The 16,087-nt window shown below is 43.7% G+C and overlaps 1 protein-coding gene across 4 annotated transcripts in view; it reads right to left on the bottom strand.

Moving 5' to 3' along the window:
* Positions 1 to 16,087, bottom strand: part of CHUK (component of inhibitor of nuclear factor kappa B kinase complex) — a 31,590-nt gene that overhangs the window by 13,088 nt on the left and 2,415 nt on the right. For all 4 annotated transcript variants that reach the window (XM_056352158.1, XM_056352160.1, XM_056352159.1 and 1 more), the window contains 9 exons: positions 13,290 to 13,359; positions 9,649 to 9,737; positions 8,863 to 8,952; positions 8,104 to 8,228; positions 6,879 to 6,986; positions 5,186 to 5,321; positions 3,967 to 4,161; positions 3,482 to 3,584; positions 1,037 to 1,160 (listed from right to left, as the gene is read on the bottom strand). In XM_056352158.1, coding sequence (XP_056208133.1) covers positions 1,037 to 1,160; positions 3,482 to 3,584; positions 3,967 to 4,161; positions 5,186 to 5,321; positions 6,879 to 6,986; positions 8,104 to 8,228; positions 8,863 to 8,952; positions 9,649 to 9,737; positions 13,290 to 13,359 — 1,040 coding nt within the window. The remainder of the gene's footprint in view (positions 1 to 1,036; positions 1,161 to 3,481; positions 3,585 to 3,966; positions 4,162 to 5,185; positions 5,322 to 6,878; positions 6,987 to 8,103; positions 8,229 to 8,862; positions 8,953 to 9,648; positions 9,738 to 13,289; positions 13,360 to 16,087) is intronic.

Below are 16,087 nucleotides of genomic sequence, written 5' to 3'. Positions count from 1 at the left end.
TTCTGTCAAACTCAGTTTAATGGTCTGTGCATTTTAGAGTATTTCTTAGTATTTACAAGGTCCTGTAGTGCATGTTGCCCCGGTAAATGTTGGCACCTTTTATATCACTTGAAATATATGACACTGCCTATTCTGTGATTCAATCACAGGACCAAACCCTACAAATATAACAAACATTTCCACTCATTCTGCTACCACTTGTGAAATGACTATTCTTGGCTGCCTTAGGAGGAATGTTGCCAGCAGGCTGAGGGAGGTGATTCTTCCCCTCTATTAAGCACTGGTGGTGGGGCCACACCTGGGTCCAGTTCTGGGTTCCCCACCACACCAGAGACATGGACATACTGGAGAGAGGCCAATGAAGGGCTAAGAACATTATTAAGGGACTGGGAGCCTGTCTCCTATGAGGTAAGGCTGAGAAAGCTGGGACTGTTCAGTCTGGAGAAGAGAAGGCTGAGTGGGGATCAAAACGTACAAATACCTGAAGGGAGGGTGCACCGAGCACAGAGCATGACTGGCTCCCGTCAGTGGTGCCCAGTGACAAGACCAGAGGCAATAGGCAAAAAAATGAAATACAGGAGGCTCCCTCTGAACATCAAGAAACTCTCTTTAACTGTGAGGGTAACCAAGCACTGGCACAGGTTGCCCAGAGAGGTTGTGGAGTGTCCATTCTTGGAGATATTTAAAAGCTTTCTGGACACGGTCCTGGCCAACCAGCTCTAGGTGACTCTGCTTGAGCAGGGGGGTTGGACTAGAGGAGTTCCAGAGGTCCCTGCCAACCTCAGCTATTCTGTGAGTTTGTGACTATATTCAAGGTTCAAGTTTTTTCACTTATCATCAATGTGAGGCACTATGCAGTAAAATTCCTGGAGTGGAATAAGCTCTCAGCCCAACTACGTTTTATAATGTAAAAGTACAGACCAGCAGAGGGCTGTAAAACTTTGGGTAACCAAAATGCCCCAAGATATAATACATTTCCATGCAAAAAGTCTCTGTATTTGAATAATAATCTTCTGAATGAGGAGTAACAACTTACATGGCAGCTCTCTGGCCCTGGAAAAGCCTGCTATAATCTTCTTTTAGCCCAATCACGTAGTGAACTGCTTCTGCCCATACCTTGCGCAGCTGAGGAATTGGTAGTTGGATTTTACTATCCTGTACTGAATGCAAAAAACCACAATTGTACACAAATGAAAGGACAACTCTAGGAAAGGACTTCAGTGCTTACAACATTCCTAATTCCTGTTTCAGGTGCTTAAAGTAAGGGATCAAGTCACGTAAGATCTGCTCAATTTGTGTGTGACGCTGCCTAAGCATGTATAAGCTTTTCATGCTATGGCTCCCCAGGTGATTTGACAGCCTGCTACTGGCCAGGCAACAGCTCACGTTTGAACTCACAGCTACTCCAGTACCGATTTTCTTTGATCACTTTGGTCTGATGGCACTAGCAGACACAGTTCACACTACATGAAACGGCACAAGGCAGGACCCATGGGTGGGTTTATACAAAACATCTATCTAAAGCAGTTGCCCAAGCTAGCAAAGTAAATTTAATTGCTCCATTTAATCAGCTGATATTGGACAGTGTCCTGACTTGTGTTTCATCTGAAGATGTGTTCAAACTTTTGTACATTTCTTCCCAGATTGCTGGTGTAGATGTTTAAGGGGAAAAGATGCAGGACTCAGGCATGTTCTCCTACAGACAGGGAACTGTCAGTACGTTGGGGTAGGTATCAATAAACATGTTGTAAAAAGCCTTAGCTCCAAAAGAATCAGCACAACGATGCCACACAATGATATTCACCAAAGTTAAATAGCCCAGAACACAGGAAAAAAACCCCAATCAGAATAAACCTGAGTGACAATAAAAGGAGACAGGGAAAACCAGCACAACTTCTGCAGAGCCAGGCCAAAGAAAACTCAGCAACTTAACAGTAGCTTTATGTCACATGGCATTTCCTTTACATGCAATAACCTAGTAGATGTCTCCTGACCCTTGGCGCTAATTTTTCCTTCATAGAGATATACAAGGTCCTTCATACAAGTATAATGGGTATACATACATATACACACATCTTCATAGAGGTATATTTGGTCCTGCAGGTGACCACTGTTGTTTCAGGAGACATGTAAGGGAAGCTGTAAGCCGAGAAGCAGCTTTCATGCATGGTCTAAAAAAGTGTATTGATAATGCCAGGGCCACACAACAGCACCAGAACTAAGTGGGACCAACTGGAGCAGATCCCACCAATATCCATGCAGCAATAGGCAGGCTCTACTCCTAACAACTCAAGAGGGGCCTAGACGGTCTCAAACACTTGGCTCTGCTTGGTGAGACTAGAAGTAGGATCAGTCCCATAGGTTTATGGACACACTAGAGCTGAAAGCTGCTGGGAAGACAGTACAAGAGGTTTTGAACCTCTGCCAAGTGTCTCCAAAGACCAGTTCTAGTTCATAACCTCCACAAGGGAATGACAGCAACTGGTGCAACATGGCCAAACACGCTGGCTTGTCTCTGTGATCAGAGTAAGCTGAGTTTCCTTGTGTAGTGCCAGAATGATCAGCAGCATAGAGCAAGGTACCTGTTCATTCAACTTAGGCGAGACATGAGAGATGGATCGCAGCTGAAATGCAACTATCACAGACAGTACAGGGCAAAAAAGGTAACCTCTACCCTCAGGATGCTAATATGGTATTCAGAAGCATATCTAGAAGAGCTGTAGGAGGGCAACTACTCATGAGCATCCAAAGCACCCAGTCTCAGGAGCCAGGACTGCAAGAAGCTATAACCTGTTTGTACCTGTGCACAGGGAGGAGAAGGGATGCGTATATAACTTCTACAGATGCTAAACCCTAAGATAAGACGGTCCCTGACCCTTGGTACCACTGAAGGATGTCTATGTGGCCTATCACTCAAGTTCTGCAAACACCTCCCAGCATGATGTCACTGTAACACTCTGTGGGTGTGAAGGGACAAGACCCATCAGCAGATCAGAAGGCTGTGCAAATGAAATCACTGCCCCCAAGATAAAATCTTCTTTCCAGGATGTAGTGTACAGACAGAAGTTTCCCTCTCTAGGCTACAACATCAGGTTGCACATATTATCTCCCAAGCCTTCATTCACATCATGGTTCTGTTTAAGTGGGGCAATACTTAGGTTCAGGTGTTTAGGCGGGGCAGATACTGTTCAGTGCACAGAATTTAATATAAGGGCAAAAACCTTAAATGAATTCTTAATTTTCTCTATAGGAGAGCTCCCAAAGGGTGGGCAATAAATTCTCTGAATGGTTAAATCTAAAAAACGTGGAGATACAGCACTGTAGATGAAATTTTGTTAGGCTGCTCCAGGTTTCTCAAATAGTCCTCTCTGAATTAGACAGTGCCCTTCAAGATAATACACACAGATTTGTATGGCAAATCTACTTCATATTACGTGAGAAGCAGCGCTTTCAGTTCCCAGCTGCTCTCCAGTATACTTACCAATGTAATTTACACAGTCAGACAGACTCCGAGAAGCAAAGGGTCCATCATAGACAGTTTTGCTTTTATCAAACAAATAGACCATGTAGCTATCCCAGCCTCTCTAGTGAGAAAAGAGAAAAGACCATAAACAAGAGAAATCTCAAACAGTGCTCCTAGTAACCCAGCGGGTCCTTGTTACATTATGAATTTATTACTGTGGGCAGACACTCTTCTTATCAGGGGCCTTAAAAATGTGATTTTGATAGATCCCACAGAAACACAGGACAGGACCCTTTGCTAGCAAGTTACTTTATTTAAATATTTAGACAGAGTATAACCGTAAGAATCTGCTTATGTTAGCTGATAAAGGAAATAATGCTATACCTGAAGAGTTACTACACTTACAGAACTGTCTCCAGCGGGAAAAGATTAAGGCAATTTAACTTCCCCAAGATTTTAAATTCCCTGATAATGTGAAAGACATTAAACAGAATCATTCTTACTACGCCATCAATAACACACTGGGAAGCAGGTTTCCGAGGGTCCAGGCAAATTCCTGTTTCTAACAGCAGTTCCTGATTTCCAGTACTTATTCCAGTTTCAAACTCAATCCGAATCTGAAGGGAATGAAGGCTTTCCTCGGGGTACAAGAGAAATGAAACAATCTTGGCGGAGGTCATATTTAGGATGTGTACTATCTGTAAAAAGAGTACAAGTTGATTACAAGTCACTGCTATCAAAGACAAAGGACACAAAGGTCTGGGAGGGAGCACGTAGCAATTAACATGTTAGACTGAGAACATCGTTTGAGTTTTAATTACTACAATAATCAAGTTCAGGACCAAACCCACAACACTCAAAGCCTGTGCCTGTAACTTTTAATGTCAGAGAAAATTACAATCAGACATACTAATAGCCTTCACAAGCCACGCTGCAGCTTAATTACATCAAAAGAATGGTGACAACCTAGCATAAAGGCCATCTTGAACCTTGCTGTCTCTGATGCTGGCCAGTACTACTCCCAAAAAATGGAGTTACGTTTCCTTTAATCCCTCCATACAAATAAGCTGTTACATATCAGTGCTTGTCTTCCCACGACTCTCAGGGCCCTCTCTACAGTTTTATTGTATCTGGTCAGACTGCAGGACCCAAACCACAATATACAGATTTTGACAAATCCCAACTATGGGCACAATATTTTGTGTTTTTAGCTTTAATTCCTCTGAAGTCCTTCCAGATCAGGCAAAATTATCCTCTGGCTTCTATACTTGCTTGCCTCAGCTCATCTTACTCCAGCAAAGCTCCAATAATTACTTGAAGGGGAAGAGTCAGGTGAATGTAATCTCTGTTATACTACAGGTACATGGGCCTGGAGGTCACAGCATCAGTAGTAAACTCCTGATAGTTGAGGAACACTGTTACTAGCAAATATTAAGCCATTACTTGATCTTGGTGAGTCCTTTTGAGACGACAGACAGTAATACAGGGTCATTCTTCTCCTCCAAGTGTAAACCTAGAGATTAATATTGCTGGTGATATTTTGCCTTCAGACATGCAATAGACAGGCTTTATACACGCTCACTTCCTCATACCAAGAAAGATACTCCTCATGATCTTGCAGCTGGATGATGCCAGGATTATAGCTTTGTGCCACTGAACACCCTTTCTGTTCTCAGAGATGCTTTCAGTAGGCCTTTAAACCCAGTATCAACCCTCACTCACCTTCAAATTCAGTATGTGATCCATTATTAGGAAACACTTTGGACGACTGGTCTCAGGATCTAAACCTCCACCCCGCTGTTGTGGATCCCAATTCAGCATCAGTTGCAACCAATTCTCCATTGGTTCTACAATTAAACTAAAACAGAAGGGCCATAAGAAAGAGAAGGCAGATATTCCACAACGCTCAGTTTCCACTTGGGAAACTAGGATCTCACAACAGGTTACAATACAGTTACAAGGTTACAACTCTTTTGTTAAGAGACCATGTGTGTGCAACGAACATGCATGAAGAACATAGATTTCACTGCAGTCACTCATCCTGACAGCAGGGAAAGCCTAGAAGGGGAGGAAAGCACATCCAGAGTGAGCATCCCCACTGTAACCAAAGTCTTTACAGACCTCAGCAGGTGCAAACCCCCATCCAATATACCCTGCAGTACACTTTTTCTGACTCCTATTCATTGAGTCAAAAGTATTTTGACACATCAGTAAGGCGTGTCAAAATGGATAAGGTGAATTGGGTTTTGGTTCTTTTTCCTCCAAACCCCATCCATAAAATAAAATAGTTTTCAAAGCCTTGTCTGCAGAATAACCATTCTCACGTTGCAGAGCCACCTGGAAGGTTCTCCTCCATGTTCATCCACACCAAGCAGCATGTAAGTTTAATGTCAGGAATGTCCCTGAAGACAGGGCACAGCACAAAAAGCCTAAAGCACTGGCACAAAGCTACTTATTTCATTCTTGGCTCCAGTACTTTTCCTAGAAATCTAACGGTGCCAATCAGTTGTGCTGCAAACCTGGGCACATCTAAAGACACAAGTGCTAAATAAGTGACAAATGATTAGAGTCTGACTTCTGACTTGGTACAGACCAATTAAAAGGCCCTCCTGGAGGTCTTCGGTCTGAGCTCTAGCCCACAGCAGGGCCAATGTCACAGCTACAGCAGGCTGCTCAGGGCTGTGTCCAATCAAGTTTAGGCAGTTCCACAGATGTGGATCCCTCACTGCTTGCAGCCCCAAGGATGCATCATTAGCATGGGGAAACCTTTTTCCTGTGCCCAAATTTCACTTCCCTTGTTGTAACTTGTGCTGTTGCCTTTGGTCCTTTTGCTTTGGCCCTCTGAGAAGAGCCTAGATCCATTGTCTCTGTAACTCCTCAACAGATAGTAGAAGACAAAATTAGACCCCCCTTTGCCTTCTCTTTGCCAGACTGAAGTGGCCCAGCTTCATGGGCCTCTCCTCGTATGCTCTATTCAACAGGCTCTGACCATCTTTGTGGCCTCTTGGCCTGGACTTGCAGCAGGTTTTTCCACAACACAAGTACTAGAAACTTCTGCTTTCATGGAGCAGCTAACTCAAGCCCTTGGTTTATGAGATTCAGTACCATCAAGTTATCAGGTAGATGTTACTCAGTGGCCTTGTGATAACGGGTGGAAAGCAGTTGCAGAGTTCACACTGCAAGGTGAACTGTCATCATCCCACAAACTATAGGGACAGTCCAAAGTATCAAAAAAAACCAAAAGTCATGTGGCTATGGGCTATTCCTTAACAGCAAACAGTGGCTTGCCAGGAGCTTGAAACACTCCTTAGGAGAAAGAAGGAGGACCCCACAGTGCTTGGGATAAAAGAGGACAAGCCCTCAGTTTAAAAGACAAGCCAAAAATTATCACACATTGCCACAAGGACACACTTACCCACAGAGGCTGTGAGGCTGTGGCAAATGGGTACTAAAGCGAACCTCCCCATTCATCTCTTCAGAAGCAAAGATGTGCTTTGGATCCTTCTTCTTGATTTTTTCATGCCTAGAAAATAAAATCCTTTGTGGATATACTGACAATGTTACTTCTGTAAAGGGCCAATTGAATATGGCAGCAGCAAAAAGCACCAGAGTCTAGTAGCTTTAGAAAAGAAGCTCTTCTTTCAGGACAAAGACATTTTCAAACAACAGATCCAGAATATCTCCAAGTGGAAGAGGGAAGCCCTTGAAATTAACTGTCTTTGGAAACATTTTTGCATCTGCTTGGAAGGAGGTCTGGACAGCCATCAAACAAGAGAGTCAACAGGTAACAATTCACTGCCCACACAGCAAGCCTGCACCAACAAAATCAGCCTCCACACACTGAGGCAGATAAGATTTGCAAGAGTCATCTGGCAAAACCACTGCCCTTACCTTGATCTGAGTGAAGCACCTAATAAGTGTTAAAAACACTGCAGGCTCTTGGATCCAAGGAAAGCATCACCAGCAACTGTGTCTGTTTCCTCACTTCACCACTGGTCTGAACCTTGCCTAGAGCTCATCTGCTTCAGAGCAGCAGGATTTCCTGGGGCAAGTTTACAGCCATCAGTCAGCTGTGAGGCAGCTGCATGCCTCTTGCTCCGGGAGGCTGCCAGCCTGCTCTGTGTCACAGTCAGCCCCAACTCGAACTGAAGCTGTATGTGTATGGCCTGTGCTGTTCTCTTCCTTCTTTTATGGATAGGGAAGAGCTGTTTCTAATCTCATTCATGCATTAGTCTTCTCCTACTTACATTAGGAAATCAAGTTTTCCATGCTGGAATAAATGCAAAAAAGTACTGAACTATTTAAATAATGAACTCCCAAAGCTTAGCAATTAAAAGGGAAACCATTGCAACATGGTTAAAATTATTTTTTGTTAACACGTAAGAATTTTTTAAGCTAACACTTGCATAAAACCTCAGATTTACCTTTTCTCCTGTTATTATTTCAATGCTAACAGAAAAGCAAGATTCCTATTTTCTCCTGTTGTAGGACCACCCTTTTAAAATCCAAGCTTATGTATACTCCTGGTATTGCAAAGTAAGAAGTGGAAATATAAAAATATCCACACTGTCACCTCACCACACACAGCAGCTGTCATTCCTATTGCCTGGCATCACATCCTGCAGAGTAAAGTGTCTTACCAGGTAAACGGCTGTAGATTATGTAAGAAAGGTCTAAATCCTGCAATGCATTCAAACACCATCGTTCCAAAGCTCCAGTAATCAACAGTAACTGAGTAGGATTTATTCTCAAAGAGTTCTGGAGCCTAAAAAGGATCATAAAAAGACACTTTGAAATTAGTATTTCAGGTCATCTATTTACTTGCATTTCTGCAGAGACAAAGCTGTGTCTAGGCATGGCCCCAATTCCAGGGCAGCATGGGGACGCTGATGTGGCCCCGCTTACACTGCCCAGTGGGTCAGGGCCTAGAGCGCCCAATCCATGAGGAATAGGAGGGAGCTGGGCTTGCTGTCTGGCTGTGGGGAGGCCAGAGCTGGGGGCAGGCTGAGAGCAGCTCCCAGCCGTGGCACAGGAAGGCATAGAGGAGATGGACAGGGCCAAACTCATCTTGGAAGTGACAGGTGATACAGTGAGGGGCAACAGCCCCAGATCACCATCTGTGAGGTTCAGGTTGGACATGAGGAAACACTTCTTCCCCTGCAGAGGGAAAACCCTTGGGACAGGTCTCCAGGAAAATGTGGGAGCTCCATTTTTGGATGTTTCAGGGCTTGGCTGGGCCAAGCCACAGCTGCCCTGACCTAGTGCTGGTGACAGTCCTGCTATGAGCAGGAGGCTGAAGAAGGGATCTCTGCCGGTTCCTTCTGACACACACTTCTGTGATTCTATAAAATGTGGCAATACCACATCACTTGTATAAATGAAAAAAACCCCAGTCTTACCAAATATTGTAATGTTCCAACAAATGAAGTGCACAAACTTCCTTGATCCAGATCCTTTGCATATCCCAGGTCTATTATTTTGTGAACAATCTGTAAACAGTTTAAATAATTAATCAGAAGAGCAAATTCAGAAAAACACACTCACCAAACAACCCAAAAACTGTGCAGTTACATCCACAGCATACACTCAAGAGGAAAGCCAGAATGGAAGTTCCGGAGAAAGTCCACAGCAAAGCTTCTGCATGTGACACAGTGTTAAGGCTTGCTGTTTCAACACGTAAGTTGGCGCTGTCCACCTGTCTCAACTCAAGACTGGATTTTAAATAAAGTAGCTTGCCAGTTACAGCTTGGCCAAACAGAGTAGCTAGCTTTTTAACTGTGAGTTGAAAGTAATTTGTTTAAAGAGTAACAATAAAGAAAGCAATTTTCACTAAGAAATCCATTAGGTCGATTCTTTGAACTTGGCTTGATTTTACATGCAGCCCTCAAAGCCACACACACAGGGACACACTACAATCTCTTAATTATTCATATTCTGTTGCAGGCAGGGTTCCTGAATGGAAGCCAAAGTCATTTGGTTTTAATGACAAGGATTTAATAATAAGCAAAACCGAGTTTGTGGCTTCAAGACAACATAAACTTTTACTAAATTCACAGTTGAGTTTTCAGCCCAGTTCAATGACATGAACTACTTGTTCTCCATTGTTTCTCTCAGATCAGACCAAGCTGCTGACAACTTCCAGAAGTGGCAGTGGAAACACTACTGACAGAGGCCCCCTGGCTTACCTTTCCACCTTCATCTTGAAGAACAATATTTTCAGGCTTTAAATCTCTGTGTATAATTCTGTTTTCATGCAAATACTGGATACCAGACCCTGAAAGACATGTGTTTGATTTAATATAAAATAAACTCACACTGATTAAAGATACATCTGATAAAAATCTAACATCCCTAACTTTGGGGTTGACATCAATAAATCTTCAGTTTAAAGCACCATTAAGAACTATTGACTCAACAGATTCATGATATTTATTGTAGGACTGAATTAGCTCTGTTCCTCTGCTCTGCAGAAATGGAGATTGCTACAGAGTTCAGATCTCATGGCATAACTGCAGGTCACATGTCTTGCCCTTACAAGAGAAGCTGCTGAATTCCTCTCAAACTGTAGTTACAAAATGAACCACAGCATGCAGACAAGCAAAACAGGTCTCCAAAATGTGCAGGCAGCCTGAAACAGCCCTGCGTGTCCTCTAGCCTAAGATCTTGGTAAATTAACACAAGGTAACAAAAGGAGCTATTTATATATGTGAACACGTTATGCAAGATGCTGATGAAAGAAAGCACTGAAATTAAGCAAATGAAACAAGCTGTTTCCCTTTGACCTAAAACTACTGCCAAATAGTGGCTTACAAAGCTTCTAGTAAACTGCCACTACTGCCAAAGCACCACATCGCAAACCACCCCATCAGTGAAGCTGCAACGAAGCAGAAGCACTGCTGGAGCTAAAAAACGACTGCTGGGCAGTTTCTGGTTAACACTGCATGGAGCAGCTGACTGAGATGCCACCAGCAATGCCCCAGTAAGTATTAACAACACTGAACTTAGGGGCTCAAGGCTTCCCCTCTGCTGATGAGGGACTGATGTGCTCAAAGTAGCACCACTTCTGTCATCCCCACCACTGAAATTCCATGATTTCTTTAAGCCAGCCTATGTGAGGGCTGTCCCCAGAAGGAACACAGGGTCCCAAACCCTCCTTTCCCAGAAGTAATTTCCATGGTGGCGCAAGTATTTATGGCGCCACATGATCAGCTTGATCCTGGGACCAATCCAGCTGGAAACTGCTAAGAAACAAATAATCAGGTTTTAGCCAGTCTGGTTTCCAGAACCTGCTCCTTGCCTGGGTATGGGAGTGACTGCAACAGGGGAGGGAAGAGGAGCACGCCCCAAGAAAAGCCAAAGAGCAGGACTTTGCCTTGTGGCAACAGTCCACACTTGAACTGCCTTGAGGGGACTGCAGAGCCACTAACAAAAATGAAAACAAGAGAAATCCTGCCTGCAGGAAAGGGAAAATTCACTACCGATCCACCCAAATAACAACACTGGCTGCTAAATAAAAGATTACCAAGTGTCTGCCACAGGACACAGCCAAAAAGCAAAAGACCACCCACAAAATCTGAAGTTTGGTTTTTATTTTTTTTCTTTCAAAGTAATGACGTTTCAATCTTGGGAGATGGTCAAGTGGAAATAAAAGAAAAGGTCCCATGAAAGGCCCAAGGCAGGTATTGTATTTTCTCATCTCCACCATGGGAGTATTTTAAATTTTCCTATGCAAAAGATATTCTGACTGCACATCGTGTAAAGCCTGCTTCTAACCAGCCGTGACTATATAAATTCGTTATTTTAAGAGAAATATTCAACCAACATGCCTTGTCCACAGTTCAAACACTTTCTCCCATCTGGGAGAAAGTCTTCAACCTTCACTGATTTATCATTACACATTTACCAGCTTTAACTTGCATTTCTTCTCCACTGCAGTTTCAACTCTTTGCCAAAGACATGCCAGAGACATTTAACTCATTATGAAGACAATAGACCCCATTCTGCAGGTGGAAGGGGAATAAGGAGGAAGGAATACAGGGTTGTGCTTGATTTCAGGAACTCAGCTGAGCCCTCTGAGCACTGAAAGACAGAAGCCCAGGCCAATACATCTAAAATGCTTTCTCCTGCCAAAACTAGCTTCATTCCTACAAGTACAGACATGTTATCTGTAAGAGAACTAAAAAGCCAAGGAGCTCTACTGGAAAGCCTAATTGCTAAAGAAACCATCAGTAGGCATCGTGCTCAAACAGATGACTTGTCCCTCCAATGGTGTCCAAGAAGCCAGGTACTTTCTAAAGGAAGGCCAGTTTCAAGTCTCACATCTTTTATTTTCTTACAGTTCCCTCAGTGATCAAGAATTTGGCATCAAGCAAGCTACAGCTCAACAGTCTGAAAAATGAGATATTTGATGAAACATTCCTGGATGCCAGCAAGTCTGTCATAGAATCATTCTCCTAGATTACTACAGCCTTGGGAAATGGCTTTAAAGCAGGCACCCAAAGGTATCAAATTAAATTGCTCCCCATGAGCAGTGGTGTCACCTTGGGCTACTCCCATCCTGTATGGATTTGCTGCCTGCTCCCTTTCCAAACTGCAGAATCTGAAATCCACAGACATCAGACACCTTCTGTAATGCAAATCAAGTTGATGTCTGGCTAATTTTCATCTTGTCATCACTCTACTTCCCTGCAGGCTGCCTTGGGACCTTTCTTAGGGCCATACGCAGCCCAACGGCAGTGTTAGTGGCAAAGGAAATTTCCTCTCCATCCTCGCGCTTCAAGTTGCCATTGTGCAACATAGGGCTGGTGCCCTTGTTATGCTGCTCATCAAGTACAGTTTAGTCCTATCCATCACCTTTACAAGTGCCCTTTTCTGTAGCACTCAGACCTTCCTCAGCCTCCCTTGCGGCCAGACTCAATAAGCCCATCTCCTGGTGGGTCAGGTGCTCCAGGCCTTGTGCTGTCTTTGCAGGTCCTTGCTAGGATCTCCACACCCCTCTGGAACTTGGGGCCAGATGCGGACAATTGTATCCAGATGTAGCCTCACCAGTGCTAAGTAAAGGAGACGATGATCTCCACCACTGCACTAGCCACAGCTCTAATGCAGACCAACAGAATTGCTTTTCCAAAACAAGAAGCTTCTCAACATTTAGACATGCTTATTTTGGGATTGCCTACCTAATCAACCCTCAGTTGAGAGCAAATCATTAGCCAGAAGATTGCTGGACTAGCCCTCGCATAGTTGGCTTCCTCTTCTGCTATGCTCTTACCTATCTTGCTCTCAGCTCCACTCCAGTTTGTCATCTCCTCTGTAGTGTCACCCTGAACAAACAAAATTTCCCTCCTACTAAGCAAAACCTACACAGAGAAGCCATAGGGCAACTTTGGCACTTGTCACATTGGTTTTTGCTTTTTGGCTTGTAAAAGTTACATTCCTTCAAATAACATAACGGTTTGACACTCCCAGAGTCATGTACTGAAACGGGGTTTGAATGGAAAAACGTGGCCTTAACAAAATAAAATGTTAAGGTCATAGTTACATACAACTGACCGCTACACAGGTTTTCAAATTCCATTCCACAGACAGGTCATTAGTGAAAGCTTCTTGTCTCTGTGATCAGTAGGGATATCAAGTCCTTCCTCTGCAATAGAAACCTGATTTGATTTAACACCCTGTTCTCCTAAGTCCCCTTTTCAGGGTCAGCTGAAAAAGCAACATGCCATTACACATAATTAACACCCCCCCCCAAAAAAAAAAACCACAAAAACCCCCCAAGCAAACAACAACAAAAAACACCAAAGCACAAGAAAGGCACTAGACTACATACCGATGTCACTAAGCAAAGAAAGTATTTGACTTTCCTTAAGTCCGCAGCAGTTTTCCGGTTTGTTCAGCAACTACAGTAAATAAATAAAAAAAAACAAAAACAAAACCAGTTTAGACCCCTGTTGACAGTCAAGAGCAACTCCTTCCATGCCCTGCGGACATGACACAGAAAACAGCACAGTTCAAAGATAACTCCAGTTGAATGACGTAGTTGGTTTTGTGAAACAAGAGCATGGGAGAAAAAGAAAACAACTCAGACAAAATAAAAATTTAGTGCAGAGATAAGGTTGAAAAGATTTGGACTACTAGAATAATACCACAAAAGTGTAAGAGACATCAGAAAGCAAATGGGCAAAAGACACAGGCAGGGCCATATGGCTGTAGGCAACAGGGATCCCAAGGCTCCTGGAGTTTGTTCCTCATCTCATGAAGTTTGGGAACACCCCATATACCTGAAGCAGGACTGCTGCTTGGGAGAACAACTCTCCAGCGAGGAAAATAAATTGAGTGACAAAAAGCAAAAGGAATGGATGTACATCTAAGCCCTTGGCATTCAAACACACATTGCTGACAAAAGGATGAGAAGGGAACCTAACAGGTTAACGCCTAAATTCAGCGTAGGTCACAGAAGAGACGATCACTGCAGTTATTTACTGCTCCCAGACAGCTTAGCTGGCCCAAAGCAATTGCTGCTTTAATTTGCACAAGCTGGCCATGGACTCTAACACAGCCTGTTTTCCTCAGTGTGCTGTACCCAAGTGATACTCCATGCTATGGAAAACACAAACATCCAGGTATCAGCCCCCACTGCAAGTGGCTGCCAAACAATGTGCAGTCACCTGTAGTCAGTCCCCACTCCATTAATGCTGCCTGAGCCCTGCAGGGTCCAACCCATGATACCAGCCACCCACCTCATGGTCAGGCACCTTAAAACCAGTAAAGGGTAACTCTGATAATGGTGCTATGGCTGCAGACTGTCCCATTTCACACAAGTCACCTTCTTCAGCTCAGCGCTTGATTGCTGGCTAGCTCTGCCCTGGGACACAGTCTCCTTCCTGACTGCCCTCCAACGATGAGAGGCAGCTGCTTGACACTTCAGCATGCTGGCTTTCAGGCTGCCCACCTAGTTAAGCCTGAGCTAAAAAGCAGATCACTGGCCTGTGGATCACTGGAGTACCCACAGCACGGAGCATAACCTGAACTGTCAGCCCTGTCTCCACTCTAAGGTGCTTCATCTCTCCTCCCTTGCCCTAAATTTTTCTCCTCTAGCAAAAGGTCTAGTGGAAGCACCACAAGAAAACCTCTCCCAATCAGTCTTAATGATCTGTCAATAAGTAACCAGCAATTTCCTGCATATGCCCTGAGTCAGCCAAGTTGTGATCTGATTTTTACTTCACTGAAGGCTTTTATAGATTAGACTGAGGGTACACTTCTGCACTGCAGCCACTCCTGCCATGATGTATCCTCGTGGTTTTGCCTGCCTCCCACACTTCAGGCACAACCAGTAGTCACACCTCTACAGAGAAGCCGCCAAACTTCAACATCTCGCTCCTTAACTTCTGAGTAGATGTGCTGAACAACAAAGGACAAGAGGGGCAAAGTCAGAAATCAAACTCAGAGCCCACCCTTCTCTGAAAGAGCACAAGCATGAAAATGTGCGCGGCCCATAGACAGAAGCTGATGCTTTTCCACGCTTTATGGAAGATCACACAAGTGCAATGAGAAACTTACAGCAATGCAAAACAAAAATAACACCAAGCAAGTGTAAGAGAAAAGATTTAAAGAACAGGATCAGAAATAAAAAAACATGCATTTTTTTTCTTTAAGGAACAAAGTGTTACATGTGATCAAATTAAATGAAGCATGTTACTTCCGTAATTGTCCCAGCATCTATGCAACATCAAAAGATTCATTAGGAATTAAATGATCAAATACTGCATTGTAAGTAGAGCTTTCTTGGCCAGGGCTTCCAATCTACCTTCAAGTAGTCTCAAAACTTTTTCTGCAAAAATACAACACCCAAGCATCGCTGAGAACATGGTAACCTACATGTGTCTGCAACATCCAAATGCTGATTTCATATATACCCACTTCCTTTCATTGTCAACCTTAAAACTGTCTCTTAAAATTATCCTTACTGTTTTAAGCAACCCCAAAAAGTAAAATGAGGCTCAGCAAGTTACCAGTTCACTAGCTGCTATCACAAATAAGCAGTTATTGCATTCAGAATCTGCTTGCGTTCATCCAGTGCTATTTAACAGCAGTACCAAAACCAACAGTGAAATTAACTTCCCAATCACTTCAACGAGGTGATTTCTAAGCAAACATTAGCCAACAGGGATTTGTTTCTTCATCCCTATACAAATGGCTGCTTCCTGAAGCCAGCTGCAAAGGAAAGAGAGCATAAATTCTACTGGGCCATGCAGCTGCTGCCTGGGGAGCTGCTGAAAGGTTCCTTTACTCTTGGGTGTTGCTGCTTTGCAGTAGGGCAGTTTCCCGTTCAGCAGGAAAGTCTCTGAAGACCTGGAGGCCCCAGTCCAGCCCAGTACTAAAAGGATCCATCCCTGTGCTGAGAGCAATACAACACTGGATAGAGGTGAAACAAAACCAGGTAAGAGACACACTGCAGCAAAGCCAAACAGGCTGGGTGTATCTAGGCTACGGGAAGTTGCATTAATGCTGTAACAGTTCCACGAAAGGAAACGCTGCTTCAGGATAAGAGAGTATCTGCCCTTGGATTGCTCTCTGTCCTCTGGTTTCAAAAACACAAGCCTCATTTCCCACACGTTTTTTTTTTCT

This window comes from Falco biarmicus, chromosome 9, assembly GCF_023638135.1.
Source record: "Falco biarmicus isolate bFalBia1 chromosome 9, bFalBia1.pri, whole genome shotgun sequence".
Classification (NCBI taxonomy): Eukaryota; Metazoa; Chordata; class Aves; order Falconiformes; family Falconidae; genus Falco; species Falco biarmicus.
The sequence above is the reverse complement of the archived record's forward strand: the minus strand, read 5'-3'. Positions and strand labels throughout refer to the sequence as shown.